The sequence below is a fragment of the Hemitrygon akajei genome, chromosome 13 (assembly GCF_048418815.1).
Source record: "Hemitrygon akajei chromosome 13, sHemAka1.3, whole genome shotgun sequence".
In the NCBI taxonomy this organism is placed as follows: Eukaryota; Metazoa; Chordata; class Chondrichthyes; order Myliobatiformes; family Dasyatidae; genus Hemitrygon; species Hemitrygon akajei.
Window position 1 is genome coordinate 32,373,440 of NC_133136.1, and position 19,975 is coordinate 32,393,414.

Consider the following 19,975-nt stretch of genomic DNA (forward strand, 5'->3'; position numbering starts at 1 on the left):
ACACAAACTTACAGTTCTGCAGATCTTTGGGTACGCAGGTCGGGTGCTGCCCATGCTGTGAAGTGGGTATGGGGGCCAGGGCACCGAGTCTCTCGCGTAGTCTGCCCAGGACCGCTGCGGGTTCTTCCTCTCGCCCCCTTGGGGCTGGTATGAACTCCCCGGGAACGACCAGGGGCGCGCCGTACACCAACTCGGCCGACGAAGCGTGCAGATCGTCTTTGGGCGCCGTGCGGACGCCGAGCAGGACCCAGGGAAGCTCGTCCACCCAGTTAGCTCCTCGCAGGCGGGCCATGAGAGCCGACTTCAGGTGGCGGTGGAAACGCTCCACCAGTCCGTTCGACTGTGGGTGGTAGGCAGTGGTGTGGTGCAGCTGAGTCCCCAACAGGTTGGCCATCGCTGACCAGAGGCTGGAGGTGAACTGGGCGCCTCTGTCGGAGGTAATGTGGGCCGGGACACCAAAGCGGGACACCCAGGTGGCGATCAGCGCCCGGGCGCAAGATTCGGAGGTGGTGTCGGTGAGCGGGACCGCCTCTGGCCATCTTGTGAACCTGTCCACGATAGTCAGGAGGTGCCGCGCCCCGCGTGACACAGGCAGGGGGCCCACGATATCCACATGAATGTGGTCGAAACGCCGGTGGGTGGGGTGGAACTGCTGCGGCAGGGCCTTGGTGTGTCGCTGCACCTTGGCCGTCTGGCAGTGCAGGCACGTTCTGGCCCAGTCACGGACCTGCTTGCGGAGCCCGTGCCAAACGAACCTGCTGGAGACCATCCGGACGGTAGTGCGGATGGAGGGGTGCGCCAAGTTATGAATGGAGTCGAAAACACGTCGTCGCCAAGGTGCCGGGACGACGGGACGGGGCTGGCCGGTGGCGACGTCACAGAGCAGGGTCCTCTCACCTGAGCCTACGGGGAGGTCCTGGAGCTGCAAACCGGAGACTGCGGTTCTGTAACACGGGATCTCCTCATCTGCCAACTGTGCCTCAGCCAGTGCCTCAAAGTCTACCCCTTGGGAAAGGGCGTGAATGTTAGGGCGAGAGAGCGCATCCGCCACGACATTGTCCTTACCCGAGACGTGCCGGACGTCCGTCGTGTATTCAGAGATGTAGGACAGATGGCGCTGCTGGCGGGACGACCAGGGATCGGACACCTTTGTGAATGTAAAGGTAAGCGGTTTGTGGTCCGTGAACGCGGTGAAGGGCCTACCTTCTAAGAAGTACCTGAAATGCCGGATTGCCAGGTATAGCGCCAACAGCTCCCGGTCGAAAGCACTGTACTTGAGCTCGGGTGGCCGCAGGTGTTTGCTGAAAAACGCCAGGGGTTGCCAGCGGCCCGCGATGAGCTGCTCCAGTACCCCACCGACTGCCGTGTTAGAGGCGTCCACCGTGAGGGCGGTAGGGACGTCCATTCTGGGGTGCACTAGCATCGTGGCATTCGCCAAGGCATCCTTCGTTTGAATGAAAGCGGCGGCGGACTCCTCGTCCCAGGTAATGTCCTTGCCCGGACCGGACAGCAAGGCGAACAGGGTGCGCATGATCCGGGCAGCTGAAGGGAGGAAGCGGTGGTAGAAATTGACCATACCTACGAATTCCTGGAGGCCTTTGACCGTGGTGGGTCGGGGGAAATGACGGACCGCATCTACCTTAGCGGGCAGAGGGGTTGCCCCGTCTTTAGTAATCCTGTGGCCCAGGAAGTCAATAGTGTCGAGCCCGAACTGGCATTTGGCCAGGTTGATCGTTAGACCGTAGTCACTCAGCCGGGCAAAGAGCTGTCGGAGGTGGGACAGATGCTCCTGACGACTGCTGCTGGCTATGAGGATGTCGTCCAAATAGATGAATGCGAAGTCCAGGTCGCGTCCCACCGCGTCCATCAACCGCTGGAACGTCTGTGCGGCATTCTTCAGGCCGAACGGCATGCGGAGGAACTCGAAAAGGCCGAACGGGGTGATGAGAGCCGTTTTGGGGATGTCGTCTGGATGCATCGGGATTTGATGTTATCCGCGGATTAGGTCTACCTTGGAGAAGATCTGCGCGCCGTGCAGGTTGGCTGCAAAGTCCTGAATGTGCGGCACAGGGTAGTGGTCCGGTGTTGTAGCCTCATTCAGCCTGCGGTAGTCGCCGCACGGTCTCCAGCCCCCTGTCGCCTTGGGCACCATGTGCAGGGGGGAGGCCCATGGGCTGTCGGACCGCCGAATTATCCCCAATTCCTCCATCCGCGTAAACTCCTCCTTCGCCAGTCGGAGCTTGTCCGGGGGAAGCCGCCGAGCGTGGGCATGGAGGGGTGGTCCCTGGGTCAGGATGTGGTGCTGTACACCGTGTCGGGGCATGGCTGCCGTGAACTGTGGTGCCAGAACCGATGGGAAATCCGCCAGGACCCTGGTGAAGTCGTTGCCGGACAGCGTGATGGAGCCGAGGGGCTGGCAACTGGGCTGCACCCAGGGGGAATGTCTGAAAGGTCTCGGCGTGAACCAGTCTCTTCCTGGGCAGGTCGACCAGTAGGCTGTGAGCCCGCAAGAAATCCGCACCCAGAAGCGGTTGGGCTACGGCGGCCAGTGTGAAGTCCCACGTAAACTTGCTGGAGTCGAGCCGTAGCTGCACCGGACGGGTGCCAAAAGTCCTTATGGTGCTGCCGTTCGCGGCCCGTTGGGGGGGAACCGGCGCCCTGCTGCGGGTGTCGTAACTCGTCGGAGGTAAGACGCTGATCTCGGCACCGGTGTCGACCAAAAACCGGCGTCCCGACTGTTTGTCCCAGACATACAGGAGGCTATCCCGAAGGCCAGCCATCGTAGCCATCAGCGACGGCTGGCCCTGGCGTTTCCCGTGGAACTGGCAGGGCGGGCGACAGCGGCGGGCATCTGCGCCCCACCGCTGGTGGTAGAAACACCAGTGTTCGTTGGGCTCCACACCCCGGCCTCTGGGTTTAGCGGGCTCTGCGGCCGGGCATGGACTGGTTTGCTGCTGGGAGCATGGCCGGGTGATCTGTGCGATGGACGCCCCACTCACCTTCTTGGCGTTCCACAGCGCGTCCGCCCGGGCTGCCACCTTCCGGGGGTCGCTGAAATCCGCGTCGGACAGCAGCAGGCGTATGTCCTCGGGCAGCTGCTCCAGGAATGCCTGCTCAAACATGAGGCAGGGTGTGTGTCCGTCGGCCAGAGACAACATCTCATTCATCAAAGCCGATGGAGGCCTGTCGCCCAAGCCATCCAGGTGCAGTAAGCGGGCAGCTCGCTCGCGGCAGGAGAGCCCGAAAGTCCTTATGAGCAGGGCTTTGAATTCCGTGTACTTGCCGTCTGCCGGGGGAGACTGTACGAACTCTGCGACCTGGGCCGCTGTGTCCTGGTCGAGGGAGCTCACCACGTAGTAGTAACGGGTGTCCTCTGAGGTTATTTGCCGAACATGGAATTGGGCTTCTGCTTGCTGAAACCATAGGTGAGGTTGTAGCGTCCAGAAGCTTGGCAGCTCCAAGGAAACCGCGTTAACAAACGCAGCGTCTGCCATCTCCGGTCCAAAAAAACGGTTGGACCGTCGGGGTCACCAATGTAGCGGCGGGCTACGCGCAGCGCTGAAATTACGACACGGAGTCGGTAAACTGCAACCACGGAATAACTTTATTTCACAAACACAGTCTTGCTTAAAAGCCTGTCTCCCCCCACTCGATACTTGGAGAGGCACGTAACTGAAACTCCCTGAGGCTATGTAACTTTGTCTCTGGCTCTGGCTAATTGTCAGCCGGTTCGAGTGTGCTAGTAATTGGGTCGCCACATTATAAAGTTTTGATATAAGCCCTTTTTGAAAAGGGTTTAATTCAAACAAACTCTCCAAAATATCTGAAGACACAAAATTTGGAAATGTAGGAAGTACTGTACTTAAAAAATGCCTAACCTGTAAATATCTAAAAAAATGAAATCTAGGCAAATTATATTTATTAGATAATTGCTCAAAAGACATAAAACAATTGTCCGAAAATAAATCAGAAAATCTTAGTAATCCCTTAGTTTTCCAAGCCAAAAAAGCTTGATCTATAATTGAAGGGTGGAAAAAGCAATTAGATACAATAGGAATATTTAAAACGAATTGAGTCAACCCGAAAAATTTCCGAAATTGAAACCATATACGTAAAGTATGACTTTGATATTTTATGTCCTTTCTAAACTCTGAGGTCCAGAACTGGGGAGCAGTCCTTCAATTGTATGTAATCTGTGATTGATTATGGCTTAGCATAATTTTACATTTTCATTCCTTGTTTGTGTTTATAAAGTAATGTTTTTCCTATTTTTAATAGTCACCATGATCACCATTCTTCCACCTTCAAAAAATATTTGAGCAACAACAAATCTGTTCTTGCATTGTCTTTTAGACTATACAATGCACATATTTTTCCAACTAAAATAAAGTGCCATTTCCACCTTTCTCACTCTGTTTCTTGATAAGATGTGTGCCACAGAATGATACTGTACAGAAGTCCAGCTGTTTAATTCTCTTTTTAAATATTGCTATTTAATCTGCTTCCATTACTCTTGCAGGCAGGGCATTTCAGATCATATGCGGCTGTGTAAATTGTTTTCTTACATCACCTCTGAGTCTTTTAGTAATCTCCTTAAATCTCTAAACCCGGTTTTAGTGCCCTTCCTGTCAGTGGAAACCTTTTGTCCTTTTTACTCTATTAAAACCATTCAAGATTTTGAGCACATCTATCAAGTTTTCTCAACACACACAAAATGCTGGTGGAACGCAGCAGGCCAGGCAGCATCTATAGGGAGAAGCATAGTCGACGTTTCGGGCCAAGACCCTTCGTCAGGACTAACTGAAAGGAAAGATAGTAAGAGATTTGAAAGTAGTGGGGGGAGGGGAAATGCAAAATGATAGGAGAAGACTGGAGGGGGTGGGGTGAAGCTGAGAGCCAGAAAGGTGATTAGCAAAAGGGATACAGAGCTAGAGAAGGGAAAGGATCATGGGACGGGAGACCTAGGGAGAAAGAAAGGGGGAGGGGAGCACCAGAAGGAGATGGAGAACAGGCAGAGTGATGGGCAGAGAGAGAAAGAAAAAAAGGGAGGGGAGGAAAAAAACAAAAAGAAAAACTAAATATATCAGGGATGGGGTAAGAAGGAGAGGAGGGGCATTAACAGAAGTTAGAGAAGTCAATGTTCATGCCATCAGGTTGGAGGCTACCCAGCCGGTATATAAGGTGTTGTTCCTCCAACCTGAGTGTGGCTTCATCTTGACAGTAGAGGAGGCCATGGATAGACATATCAGAATGGGAATGGGACGTGGAATTAAAATGTGTGGCCACTGGGAGATCCTGCTTTCTCTGGCGGACTGAGCATAGGTGTTCAGCGAAACGGTGTCCCAGTCTGTGTCGGGTCTCACCAATATATAAAAGACCACACTGAGAGCACCGGACACAGTATACCACACCAGCCGACTCACAGGTGAAGTGTCGCCTCACCTGGAAGGACTGTCTGGAGCTCTGAATGGTGTTGAGGGAGGAAGTGTAAGGGCAGGTGTAGCACTTGTTCCACTTGCAAGGATAAGTGCCAGGAGGGAGATCGGTGGGAAGGGATGGGGGGGTGAATGGACAAGGGAGTCACGTAGGGAGGGATCCCTGCGGAAAGCAGAAAGAGGGGGGAGGGAAAGATGTGCTTGGTAGTGGGATCCCGTTGGAGGTGGCAGAAGTTACGGAGAATTTAACGTTGGATCCGGAGGCTGCTGGGGTGGTAGGTGAGGACAAGGGGGACCCTATCACGAGTGGGGTGGTGGGCGGATGGGGTCAGGGCAGATGTGCGGGAAATGGGAGAGATGCGTTTGAGAGCAGAGTTGATGGTGGAAGAAGGGAAGCCCCTTTGTTTAAAAAAGGAAGACATCTCCTTCGTCCTGGAATGAAAAGCCTCATCCTGAGAGCAGATGCGGCGGAGACGGAGGAATTGTGAGAAGGGGATAGCATCTTTGCAAGAGACAGGGTGGGAAGAGGAATAGCCCAGGTAGCTGTGAGAGTCTGTATGCTTATAGTAGATATCAGTGGATAGGCCGTCTCCAGAGATGGAGACAGAAAGATCAAGAAAGAGGAGGGAGGTGTCAGAAATAGACCAGGTAAATTTGAGCGCAGGGTGAAAGTTGGAGGCAAAGTTAATGAAGTCAACGAGCTCAGCATGCGTGCAGGAGGCAGCGCCAATGCAGTCGTTGATGCAGCGAAGGAAAAGAGGGGGATGGATATCCATATAGGCTTGGAACATGGACTGTTCCACAAAGCCAATAAAAAGGCAGGCATAACTGGGAACCATGCGGGTGCCCATGGCTACGCCTTTGGTTTGGAGGAAGTGGGAGGAGCCAAAGGAGAAATTGTTGAGAGTAAGAACTAATTCCGTTAGATGGAGGAGAGTGGTGGTAGAGGGGAATAGGTTAGGTCTGGAATCCAAAAAGAAGCGGAGAGCTTTGAGACCTTCCTGGAGGGGGATGGAGGTATATAGGGACTGGATGTCCATGGTGAAAATAAGGCGGTGGGGGCCAGGGAACTTAAAATCATTTGGAAAAAATTCAAAGCGTGAGAAGTGTCACGGACATAGGTGGGAAGGGATTGAACAAGGTGAGATAAAACAGTGTCAAAGTATGCAGAAATGAGTTTGATGGGGCAGGAGCAAGCTGAGACAATGGGTCTACCTGGACAGGCAGGTTTGTGGATCTTAGGTAGGAGGTAGAAACGGAAAGTGCGGGGTGTGGGAACTATGAGTTCGGTGGCAGTTGATGGGAGATCCCCAGAGCTGATAATGTTGGTGATGGTATAGGAGACAATGGCCTGGTGCTCCTTAGTGGGGTCATGATCAAGGGGTAAATAAGAGGAGGTATCAGAGAGTTGTCGCTGTACCTTAGCCAGGTAGAGGTCAGTACGCCAGACAACAACAGCTCCCCCCTTATCAGCAGGTTTTATAGTGAGGTTGGGATTGGTGCGGAGGGAGCGGAGAGCAGACCATTCGGAAAGAGTGAGGTTGGAATTGGAACAGGGTGTGGTGAAGTCGAGACGGTTGATGTCCCGTCGGCAATTAGCAATAAAGAGATCCAAAGCAGGCAGAAGACCAGAGCGGGGTGTCCATGAAGAGGAGGAGGGTTGAAGACGGGAGAAGGGGTCATTGGTGGGGGTAGGAGAGTCCTTGCCAAAGAAGTAAGCTTGGAGACGGAGCTGGCGGAAGAGGAGTTCGGCATCATGGCGTACGTGGAACTCGCTGAGGTGTGGGCGAAGGGGGACAAAGCTGAGGCCCTTACTGAGGACAGAGCGCTCTGCCTCAGAGAGTTGAAGGTCGGAGGGAATGGTAAAGACCTGGCACGGATGAGAGATGGGATCAGAGGGGGGAGGGAGGCTGGTAGTGTCAGTGGAGAGGGAAGGGTTGGGGTGAGAGGCAGATGGAGTCTCTGAGGGCCCAGGAGCTGATGATGGGATCTGAGGGAGAGGGGATTGCAGAGTGGTGGTGGGGGAAGGGGAGACGGGAGACTCAATCACAGCATGTGAAGACCCGGCCTGGAGTTCAAGGCTGGAGTCGCAGTCGGTGGTTGCACAATCGCTTTGAAGCTGTCCATGGTCGTTGGAACCCGCGTTGATGGTGCTGGAGTCTGGGTTGTGAATATGCCCTGGGTTGCTGGGGCAGCCGAGATCGACGGCCGGGGCCAATCAATGGTCTTTGGAACCTGTGTTGATGGTGCTGGAGTCCGGGTTGTGAGTATGCCCTGGGTTGCTGCGACAGCCGAGGCCAATCCATGGTCGTTGGAACATGTGATGATGGTGCTTATCAAGTTTTCTCTTTGCCTTTTCTTTTGAGTGAGTTTTTTTTCTCATTTTTCCCAGATTACTAAATTCCCTTGTGCAGCTTAGAAATTCGGACTTTTATTTATTTTGGAGTCCTTTTTATTAAAGATAACATCCTTTAGCCTGGATTTGGGAATACAAAACAGAATTTCAGATCTTTCAGATAACGTGAAGCTCAAAGCATTAAGTTGGCTAATAATGGGCACTAGCACCAGTGTGGGTTAGTAATTTAAAATACCTTGTTTAAGAGCACCATTACAAATTGAATAGATGAAAAGGTAGATTATTATATTTAAAACAACTCTATAGTTGAAAAAATAAATTTACCTTCACTTTTTTTGCTCCTAATCCTGAAATTGCACAGAATTTTTCAAATAATTTTAACTTTCAAATAATTTTAAATTTACCTTCAATATAATCATATCTCAAAGGGATAACATCTAATTTTCTGAAAATCTGAAGTAGTATTTTTAAATATTCTAATCAAACTCGGGATGCACTTAATAAAATTGAAAAATATAAAAAGTTATTAGTAAACTTGGAAATTGGTTTATGTAATTACCAGGAGACACAAGAGACTACATAGACTGGAATCTGGTGTGGGTTGAATCAAAATGGGTTTAGGACTCAAGAAACATAAGGAACTTAAAGAATCTGAAGCAAGAACTCCAAGTATTGGCCTCTTGCACTTCCTCTCCTCTGTCAGATCATGGCTAATCCATTCTTGACGGTGATAACACTTCCCTGCTCTCTACCCAAACCATTTGAATCCCTTTTTATATTTTTGCCAATCTTTGCCTTGAGTGCAATTGATGATTCAGCTTCAATAAATTGGGGTAATTTCAAAGGCTATCCACACTTCAAAAGGAAGAAATTCTGATTCCATCTCTATTGGAAATTGACACTTAGTTTGAATTTATAGTTCTAAGTACTGTCAATCTGTTAGTACTCTTAGAATCTCAGATATCTCACAAAAATCTGGGTGGGAAGGGTTAGATTGATCTTAGACTAGGTCAGAAGTTCAGCATAACATCTTGGGCCGAAGGGCCCGTATAGTGCTGTAATTTTCTACTGCATGTTCTAAAAATTATCTGTCATTCTGCTATATTCCATTCAGTATAGGAACCATCTTTTTATCAATCCACAGATCAATTGAGTGAACCTTCTCTCTGTTGATCCTTTTCTCCAAAGCTAGCACATCTTTCATTAAATATGGAGACCAACATTATATGCAGGGGTATTCAAGGGTAGTCTGACCAGCAGACTTTAAAGTTGTATTAAAACTTTATTAATCATATGCTTCATCTCCTTGGTATATCAGTTCATTAGGTTTCCTTATTAATTGCTGTAGCTGGATGATGGCTTTTCCATTCTGGTCAAGATGTGCCGAGCTATAATCTCCGTCGAGTTCGTGGCTCAGACGGTTGTTTTTTAGGTTCTCAGGGATGGTTTTAGGGACAGAGAGGAGTTGGGAACCAGACTGGAGGCCTCCACTCTGCATTCAAAGGGCAGTGGCATGGGTATATGACAAAGGACAGTTGTGATTAGATGTCCGGCTAGCAGATGATGAGGGTTGGTTCCCCCTCTAGTCAGTGAATCATCAGCAGTTCTGGGATTGGAGTTCTGTGCAGGCAGGTGGAACGAGGGCTGGTGATGTAGTAGTTGGTGAAGGCTGGAGTTCGAGGCCTAGAGTTTAGGGTCCTAGTCATCGGAGTATCTGGATTACGAGGCTTGGAGTACAGGGTCCTCATTCATTGTCATCATTGAGTCCTGAATCTGTACCACAAATCAGGGTCCAGAGGCTGATCGGAAGTTCAGAAGCTCTGAGTTTGTGAGTTCATTGAGAATGTCAAAAGCCCAATGTTCAAGAATTTGTGAATCTGCTGGAGGCCAAAGGTGGCCTGTTCGGGGTTGCAGGACTGTCTGTATGTCTGTGCATGGCTGCGTAGGGAGGAACTGGGCTTTGTCTGCTGTTGTTGTTTGGTTGTTGTTGCTGTTGTTTATGTTTCATGAACATGGTCGGCATGCTAAGTTGGTGCCAGAATGCGTGGCGATATTTGTGGTTTGCCCTCAGCACTTATTTAGTTGAGTTCGTTGTTAATACAAATGACATATTTCAGTGTATGTTTTAATGCAAATGTGATAAGTAAATGAATCTGTATTTTATATTTCAGATACCAGGACTTCTCTGCTCACTGCAGATGCCTTTGTACTGTAGCATTTTGAAGTGCCACTTTGCTGAAATAATAGTTTGCTTTTTCATTCTTTGTTCAAAGTGCATAATCTCATATTTTCCTATATTAAAGCCCTTGTCCACACATATAACCTACCTACCCCATTTACAGATTCTTTACCCCCTCACTATTTTGGGGATATAGGTACAGAAATTGAAAGGACATTTAAAAAAATAACAAAAGCAAACAATACAATGAGATCCTTTTCTATAAAAGGTGAGAAGGGGACTAGTGTTAAATTCAATTCCAATACATTGCTTATTTATTTCGGAAACCTGAGATGGTCCTCATAGAATATTTTAAACTATGAAGGAGTCACCCACAAATCCAAAAGGGAAGTTGGTTTTATGTCTTTGCCCAAAGAGTGGCTAAATAGTGGCTGTCCTGACGAAGGGTCTTGGCCCGAAACGTCGACAGTGCTTCTCCTTATAGATGCTGCCTGGCCTGCTGTGTTCCACTGGCATTTTGTGTGTGTTGTTTGAATTTCCAGCATCTGCAGATTTCCTCGTGTTTGCTAAATAGTGGAATTGTTTATCACAGGGAATCACTGAGACAAACAGAATAAATGCTCTTTAAGGAGAATCAAGATTGATTATGACAAAGAGTAGAAGGATATGCATCCATCAAAGTGCAGAGAAGGCGAACTACTAACAACTATTAAAGTTGAAAGTAAAACTTATTATCAGGGTACATATGTGTCACTATATACAATCCTGAGATTCTTTTACCATGGGCATACTTACAAATCTATAGAACAGTAACTAAACTTTAAACATCAGGAACTGTAAACTGTTATCTAACTGTATAAATGCACATATAAATAAATAGCAATATATAATGAGCATGAAATAACAAGATAAAAGAGTCCTTAAACGAGTATAGTTATCCCCTTTTGTTCAAGAGTCTGGTTGTGGGGTAGTAACTGTTACTGAAGCTGGTAGCGCAGGTCCTGAGGCACCTGTACCTTCTACTTGATGGCAGTAGAGAGAAAAGAGCATGGCCTGGGTGGTGAGGATCTTTGATGAATACTGCTTTTCTATGGCAACGTTTCATGTAGATATGCTCAATGGCTGGGAGGGTTTTACCCATGATGTACTGGGCCATGATATACACTACCTTTTGTAGGATTTTACGCTCAGAAGCATTGGTGTTCCCATACCAGGCCATAATGCAGCCAGTCAGTTCACTTCAGAACCACACTTCTTTAAAAGTTTGCCAGGGTTTTTGATAACATGCTGAATCTCTGCAGACTCCTGAGGAAGTAGAGATGTTGTCGTGCATTCTTCACAATTATATTTATATGATGGGTCTGAGGTAGGGACACCCTGGATTTTAAAGTTACGGGATCCTCTGATGATTACTGGCTCTTAGACCTCTGGCTTCCCTCTCCTGGTGTGTGCGTGTGTGTGTGTAGAGTGATGGACATGGACTGTGCCTTTAAAAAGAGAGGGAGAGAGGGGAAAACTGGCTAAAGAACTACTACCTGCTTCTGAGCTGCTATGGCGAAGAGAGGTGGAGTTATTTGATCGACAGTCAATGTTTATCGTTGCTCGCAGCATGCTTATTTACGCAAGGTCAAACGACTCTCTCTAGACACACACACACACACACACACACACACACACACACACACACACACACACACACACACACACACACACACACACACACACACACACACACACACACACACACACACACACACACACACACACTTTCAAGAGCCCACAAGGGTGGGTTGAAGATCGATCAGGAGAATCGATCTGTGGCTATCATAGTGTATAAAAGGGGTGACCCTGTGGAGGCTACCGGTGTGTTTACCCTTGCCTGGGTGGTAGTTTTCCCCTTGAAGAAGGTACCCTTTGTGATAAGCTACGTTTGGCTAACTCGAAAGTGGGTTCGGAATCTGATGACGGAATACCGACGGCACCTGTTTATTCGTTCTTCTATTGCGGATTTAACTTCGGCTTACAAACACCTCACTCTCCCCCACCAACTCCGTGCATTGAACTGAACTTTCCTACATTACCATCGTAAGACTTTAAACCTTGGCACCTGAGCTTGAATGAGTTTGGGAATTATATTTACACACGTATATATGCATAACACCACTAACTTTTGATTTACCTGGTTTAAGTTACTATATTACGTAGTTACTAATAAAATTGTGTTTTGTTAACAGCAAAATCAGACTCCAGGTGTGTTCTATTGCTGCTGATGCTTTTACAGGGCTGTGTGTATATATAAAACCAATTTTAGCAGGAGTTCTTCTGAAACTGGTAATATAAAGTGCTTCCTTTGTTACCAGCAGAACAGATTTAAAATAAGAAGTGTGAAGTAGTATACAAGGTGCAGGCGACACCATCTTTTCACATTCAACATGTTCATATGTAAATTTTAATATCATTTTTAAGCAAATCTGTGTGGAAATATTTTAAAAGTATTCAGTAATGACAAACACTGTTTTAAAAATGTACATGAGAAAGAGATTCTGTAAAGGTTGCAAGTCTGAATTAGAAAGAAAAGAATGCTGGAAATACACTGCAAGTCTCAGCCAAAAATGATTTTGGATGTAAACCCTTTCTTCCCAACAGTATTCAATGAATGAAGTCTGTAGAATTCAATGCTATATCATAAACAGGGGTAACATTTTCTGTGTTGCATCAGTTGGTTATTTTTGTGCTCATGTTATTGAGCTTAGATAATTTCAATGAGCCCTTCATATTTACTTAACATGAATAAAATATGGTGGAGTTAAGAGCATTTTAATTAATATATTTCATTTATTATTATTAATTTAGCTACATTTTGCAATGTATACTGATTTTTCAAATTAAAATTTCAGTGTGAATTTTTAGCATTCTATTTAATAAATCATGAAATTTGAAACCTAGATCCCTTAAGATTTGAAATTCTTCTCTATGGAGAGTAATAGTTTTGATAAAGCAGCTGCAATTCAGTCATATATTTCAGTTGAAACACAAGGTTCAGATTTAGCACTGGAATATGGCTGGATAGAAAATCACTTGTTGCGTGATCAGTAACAGTGGGTTGGATGGCATTCTCCAGTGATCCCATGGTTATCTACACTATCTCAAATTTTAACCAGTTAGTTGGATCTGAGGTAAAGTTATTCATTGGATGTAGACAGGATTATAGAAAGATAGAAAACCTACAGCATAATACAGGCCCTTTGGCCCGCAATGCTGTGACAAACAGGTACTTACTTTAGAAGTTACATAGGCCCTCTATTTTTCTAAGCTCCATGTACCTATCCAGGAATCTCTTAAAAGACCTTATTGTATCAGCCTCTACCACCATCGCCAGCAGCCTATTCCGCGTAGTCACCACTCTCTGCGTAAAAAAAACTTACCTTTGACATCTCCTCTGTACCTACTTCCAAGCACCTTAAAAAAGAGCACTCTTGTGTTAGCCATTTCAGCCCTGGGAAAAAGCCTCTGACTATCCACATGATCAATGCCTCTCATCATCTTATATACCTCTATCAGGTCACCTCTCACTTTCCACCGTTCCAAGGAGAAAAGGTTGAGTTCACTCAACCTATTCTCTAAAGGCATGGTCCCCAATCCAGGCAACATCCTTGTAAATCTCCTCTGCACCCTTTCTGTAGTTTCCACATCCTTCCTATATTGAGGTGACCAGAACAGAGCACAGTACTCCAAGTGGGGTCTGATCAGGGCCCTATATAGCTGTAACCTCTCAGCTCTTAAACTCAATCCCACAGTTGATGAAGGCCAATGCACCATATGCCTTCTTAACGACAGAGTCAACCTGCGCAGCAACTTTTGAGTGTCCTATGGACTCGGACCTCAAGATCCCTCTGATCCTTCACACTGCCAAGAGTCTTACCATTAATGCTATATTCTGCCATCATATTTGACCTACCAAAATGAACAACCTCACACTTAGCTGGGTTGAACTCCATCTGCCACTTCTCAGCCCAGTATTGCATCCTATCAATGTCCCACTGTAACCTCTGACAACCCTCCACACTATCTACAACACCCCCAACCTTTGTGTCATCAGCAAATTTACTAAGCCATTGTTCCACTTCCTCCTTTATAAAAATCACGAAGAGAAGGGGTCCCAGAACAGATCCCTGAGGCACACCACTGGTGACCGACCTCCATGCAGAATATGACCTGTCTACAACCACTCTTTGCCTTCTGTAGGCAAGCCAATTCTGAATCTGCAAAGCAAGGTCCCCTTGAATCCCATGCCTCCTTATTTTCTTAATGCCTTGCATGGGGTATCTTATCAAATGCCTTGCTAAAATCCACATACTCTACATCTGCTGCTCTATCTTCATCAACGTGTTTAGTCACATCCTCAAAATTCATTCAGTCTTGTAAGGCAAGACCTGCCTTTGACAAAGCCATGCTGACTATTCCTAATCATATTATGCCTCTCCAAATGTTCATAAATCCTGCCTCTCAGGATCTTTTCCATTAGCTTACCAACCACTGAAGTAAGACTTACTGGTCTATAATATATATTATATCGTAAATAAGTTGGTTATGTCATTGGCTTCAGCAGGGAAGCTGTTGTTGCTTCACAGGTAATCGAAGTTTGTCAGAAAGCATTCCTGAGTCACAGGGGTCATTTTGATGGGTACATTTTTAAATCAAAATTTTCACTTTTCTTTGTACTTCTCGTTAGATGACAGCAGGTTCAATCCACACCCTAAACTATTCCTTCTCTCCAACATATCCCACATACTCCCAACAGGGCGAATGAACCTCCCTAGTCTGAACTAGCCAAGCCACTCAGACTTAAGCTCATTGATGGTTGTTTGCAACTTTTGATGACCTCAGAGGATTGATGGCATGCAGACAAAGTCAGAGACTTGTGCTGCTTATTCATTTGCCCTTACTGTTTCTCCACTCTCCGAAATCCCAGACTTTGCCTATGAGAGAGAAGTATATTTTATACATAAATATTTAACTTTTTGTTTTAATAACAAAGGGCCAATATACAAATAATTACATTGAGTTACTTATTTTTGTTGAAATCCATTTAAATTTTAATTTTCTCCTCCTTTATTTTTATGAAGTGTTTTGGGCTGGATCTATTTCACCAACTTTGTGTGTGTAATCAATATTATTTATGATTTAATAATCAAAGATGATCTTTAATTATCTTTGTAATTGCATGATTGGTTCTGCAACAAGTTTCACTTTTCAAATACGTTTGTATATCTACTAAGTAATTATCTTAAAGCTGCATATAATTACAAGAAGCAGCACAAAGTGACTAAAGCTGCAGCACTCGTGACATTTGAGAGGCAAAATGTAATATAGGACTGAGAAATGTGTTTGTTCTTTAATGATAGACTCAGGCTGAGTGTTGATATCAGATTGTGAAGTAGGACACAACACAGAGGCCAAAATATTTCACTCTACATGCACCTTTTCACACAGCAGTATTGTTAGTCCCACCCTCCTGCTCATTCTTCATAAACTTGCATTTTTTCCACCTCTAAATTTATCAATTAGCTTTGATAGAATTACTATATATAACCCTTTCATAAAATGCATTGTGAATCATAATCACCTGCTGCAAAAAAACTCACATATTATGATACACATTGTTCAGTGAAGCTTGTGTGTGATACCTCGCCTTATGGTATAGGTACAGTCATGTCACATATTATGAGTAATGGAAGTGAACGCCCCTTAGTCTTTGCATCACAATTCCTTATTGTTGCAGAGAAAAATTGCATGCAGATTAACTGAGCGGCCTTGAATCAGGTGTGGTGTGTAAAATAATGTCTATTTTCAATCCATGGATGTGTGTTCCACCAACAGCAGCACCATGATGTAGAGATAGGTTCTGTTTCTTGGAGGATACAATTACAAGATTGAGCTCAAGAGGATAATTAAACATGGAAATGCAGATGTATTGTCCTGTTCACCCTTAGGAAAGGAAATAACTGAAACATTTATAAAGAGGATAATCCTCTTGCAGTATTCTCCCTAATGCAAATTGAAAGCCTCCCTATTACAACAGAGGTGATCCAAAGGGAAACCAGAAGCTACAGGTCCTCATAGCAACCCAAAGTGGCTGGACTGTGCAGCAGAAATTCCAGTTCCCCCATTTTTACCACCGCTGGGATGAACTGCTTTTGACGGGGGTTGCCTAAGTAGGGATTGAAAGTTGTGTACCATTCAAGCTGACAGCTTAAGTGCTGGAGGAGCTACCTGCCGGTCTAGGCACGGTCAAAATGAAAGCATTGGTTGGAAGCTTTGTGTGGTGGCCTGGGATAGATGAGCAGATCAAGTAGCTTGCCTTGCACTTTTTGGGATGTCAACACATCAGGCATTTGCCAAGAATAGTGTCTCTCCATCCCTGGGAATGGCCTACATTGCCCTGGTGGAGGATGCATGTGGATCTTGCCAAACTATTCATGGGCACAAATGCAGATGCAGCTACAAAAATGCCCAGAAGTGTTCCCGATAGCCTCCACTACAGCCTCGCACGCTGTTGATGTGTTGAGAGCCTCTTCACAAGGACTGACGTCCAGAACACTTAGTCCATGACAATGGACCACGGTTTGTTGTGGAACAGTTTCATTCATTCCTGAAAATGAACAGACTAAGATATATTATGACTGTACTCTATCACCCAGCTGCAAATGGCTTGTTGGAAAGACTTGTTCAGAGTGTTAAGAAATGTACTGTGTACAATGTCAGTAAAATGTACAAGTAAATCAGAAGCACACTAATTTCCTCCTTGCGTATTGCAATGGAGCGCACTCCACAACCATCAACTCAACGCTGTGCTGTTCTTGGATCATCCTCAATCCCAACCAGAAAAAAACTAACTTCCATGCCATTTGTGAGTGATATAAACCTGATTCAGATATGGGTATTTACCGTGGACAGAGAGGGGAATCATGTTTGTGGAAAGGGGAAGGATGAGGGGAGGGAGCAGGAAGCACTAGAGAGACATTCTGTAATGATCAATAAACCAATTGTTTGGAATCAAATGACCTTGCTTGGTGTCTCATGGCTGGGTGTGTCTGCACCTATGCTATTCCCCTGCCACTGGTACTCCTCTGCCACCTGTCGCACCCCTCCCACAGTGCTTCACCCTCACCATATCCAACATCCTTTGCTCCCACTAGATTTACAAACTCGTTGTCTGCTTCACATTGACAAATACAGTACTGTGCAAAAGTCTTAGGCACCCAAGCTATATATGTGCCTAAGACAGTACTATATATATGTAACTAGAGAGCAATATGTTACACATTTGAAATGACATACATTCTATATTGAGTTGGAGTTTAGAGCTAAGCAGGGAGGAATGTAGTGTATTTAATAGTTCAGTAATATTTGTGTTACATTGAAAATACAGCTTTTGATTAACCATTTGTTTACATATTTCATCATGGGGTATATGTAACAAGTGTGTGAATAGCATATGTCATTACCCCACCACGTAATATGTGAGCAGCTCACTAAGAAAAACTTAAGTAGACAAGTATCCCAGCTCTTGTATTTTTCTTTCAATTAGTTTTGGAGTTACAAAGCATAGTACAAGGGGCATTGTGTGTAAAAGTAAGGAAGTAAGAGGGATTTGGGGGTAGATGTGCCTGTTCCGTTTTTGTTCATTTTTTCTGCAGGGAGGTGGGATCTGGGGGTTGACGATCATGCTATCTTTATTTTCTTTCTTGGTTTCATGGACCTGGAGAATTGAAGAATTTCAGATTTGTATACTATGATAATAAATGTACCTTTGAACCTCTAAGTTTTCATATACCTTTCCAGGGCACTGATGCAGCCAAACCTTGTATATTGCATACAGTCATTAATTGTGACATTCAAGAAAGGTTTTGCTTACATTAGACAAAAGGTTTTGAAGGTTTATTAGGTTAATTCTTGGATAGGAGGGGTTGCCATATGAAGAGAGGTTCAGCAAATTATTTTTATGCTTTTTGGAGGGTGAATTTATGTTTTCTACTGGTGGAGTATTCGGAAATAGGGAGCACAGTTTCTGAGTAAGAAGTTTACCATTTCAGATGGCGATTGGGAGGAAAGTGATTTCACAGAGAACCATGTATCTTTGTGGGTGAGCTGTTGGGAGTGGGGTAGTTGAATGCATTTAAAGTAGAGTATATAAGACATTTAAATATGGGAGAGTTAAGGGATATGAGGAGAGTATGGAAAAGTAGTGCAGAAGCTAAGATGAGATCAACATAACTTTTCTGAATGGGTCGTATGTGGTGTACTGTCGGTCCTGTTTCCTCCGTCCTTAAGCTCTGCTGTGAGAGGTGCCCTCTCTTCTCTTGGCATCTCAGGAGGTTGGTTAGCAAACTGGACATCCAAATGTGAGAAGTAGTGGATTCTAGAATTTCCACGAACCCACTTGTCTGAATTCTTCGACTTGGATTGTTATCTCAAGATGTGGTGGCATCACTTCTGTTTGACTTTGTAGCCTTGTCAAGCTCTTCAAGACATTACTGTCCATGATTTTCAATTCTGGCAGCTTGGGTATTTTCTTCACTTGCTTTACTCTTAGTGTATCACTCACATTTACTGATAAATGTCTACTCTAAACCACGTTGTATCTCTAACTCACTTAAGGCTTCTAAAACACATATTGAAAATAACCTTTGCTTGCCTTCCAAATGTTGTTTGATGGCAATATTTTGTAAATGGTTGGCTTATGAAGTGGCCAATGTTGTTATATTAAAATAAGTTATTTGTTGTGATAAAATACCTGCTGGATGTGCGATTAAAATTAAGCTGTTGAAACTTGTATCTGTGCACTTGTCTAAAAGGGTCTTTTCTGTTTTGACAGATAAATTTAACACTTATGTAACACTGAAAGTACAGAATGTAAAAAGCACTACAATAGCAGTACGAGGAGACCAGCCTTGTTGGGAGCAAGACTTCATGTTGTAAGTACTGATTTACCCTTCAGTTTTGGGTAATGTGAGGAGTGGATTCTAGGAAATCCACGAACCCACTTGTCTGAATTCCAAGACATTGATTGTTATGTTAAGAATGGGGGTGGGCTGATGGTGGCAGAGGTAAGAATGGGTGCTTATAAATCTTTTGCAATTAACTTATTTTAAAATGCATAAGAAGTGCAGTAAAAATAAACTGTTGAACACAAATATGATGAATTGCTCTCGTGATTCTTAACAAAGTCTTATTTATGTAAAAATTTCCTTGAGAATATATGTCACTGATAAATTTAAAGCCTTATAATTGCCCGCCAGATGGTAGACTTTGAAGATTACTCTCCTCAATAATCTGGGTCTTAATTTTGAAAACTGAGGATCATGTTCTGAATTGTAACTTAAAACAATTAACATCTTTTTATTTAATTTAGGAATGACAATGCTTGTTGTTGCCTTGTTAAAATGGTGGAATAGTAATATGCTTACAGTTTTACATTACTGGGTTTAATAATTGTTGCGGATCTTGTCCTTTTCCATGGAGTGACAGATGTAGTTGTGAGCCTATTACATCTGTCACAGTGCAGTGTGTTGCTTTGGAAACGGGGTTGGAAATGTGGAAAGCTATAAACTGCTAAGCACCTGCAAAACAACATGGCAGCGTAATTTCAGCTTCATTTATTTTTGAATAAATTTCTTCATGCTTTGGTTATTTTTAATAAAAATATAATATTTTACTGCAAGAAGTGTTGGTTTATGCCTGATTCCCAAATATAGATTTCTTAATGATGTAACTTGTTGGTCTTGACACTTTATCTTAGCTCCCAGAAAATATCATTGGGAAGCAATCATTGAATTCCCCATTTTTTTCTTCCTTAAAATCTGTGTTTTTGACATAAAAGCTGAGACTGGGAATTTGGTATATGAAGACAGGCAACTATCCCAAACCTATGATAGTGTTTTGGGACAGTACTGATGAGTTGCTTGTATAGTTTAAAAGCAAATTTGCATCCCTGCAAATTAA

General features: G+C 44.8%; 1 protein-coding gene across 5 annotated transcripts in view; it reads left to right on the forward strand.

The window, feature by feature from the left end:
* Positions 1-19,975, forward strand: part of LOC140737748 (protein unc-13 homolog B-like) — a 464,929-nt gene that overhangs the window by 137,780 nt on the left and 307,174 nt on the right. For all 5 annotated transcript variants that reach the window (XM_073064362.1, XM_073064363.1, XM_073064365.1 and 2 more), the window contains exon 3: positions 18,849-18,948. In XM_073064362.1, coding sequence (XP_072920463.1) covers positions 18,849-18,948 — 100 coding nt within the window. The remainder of the gene's footprint in view (positions 1-18,848; positions 18,949-19,975) is intronic.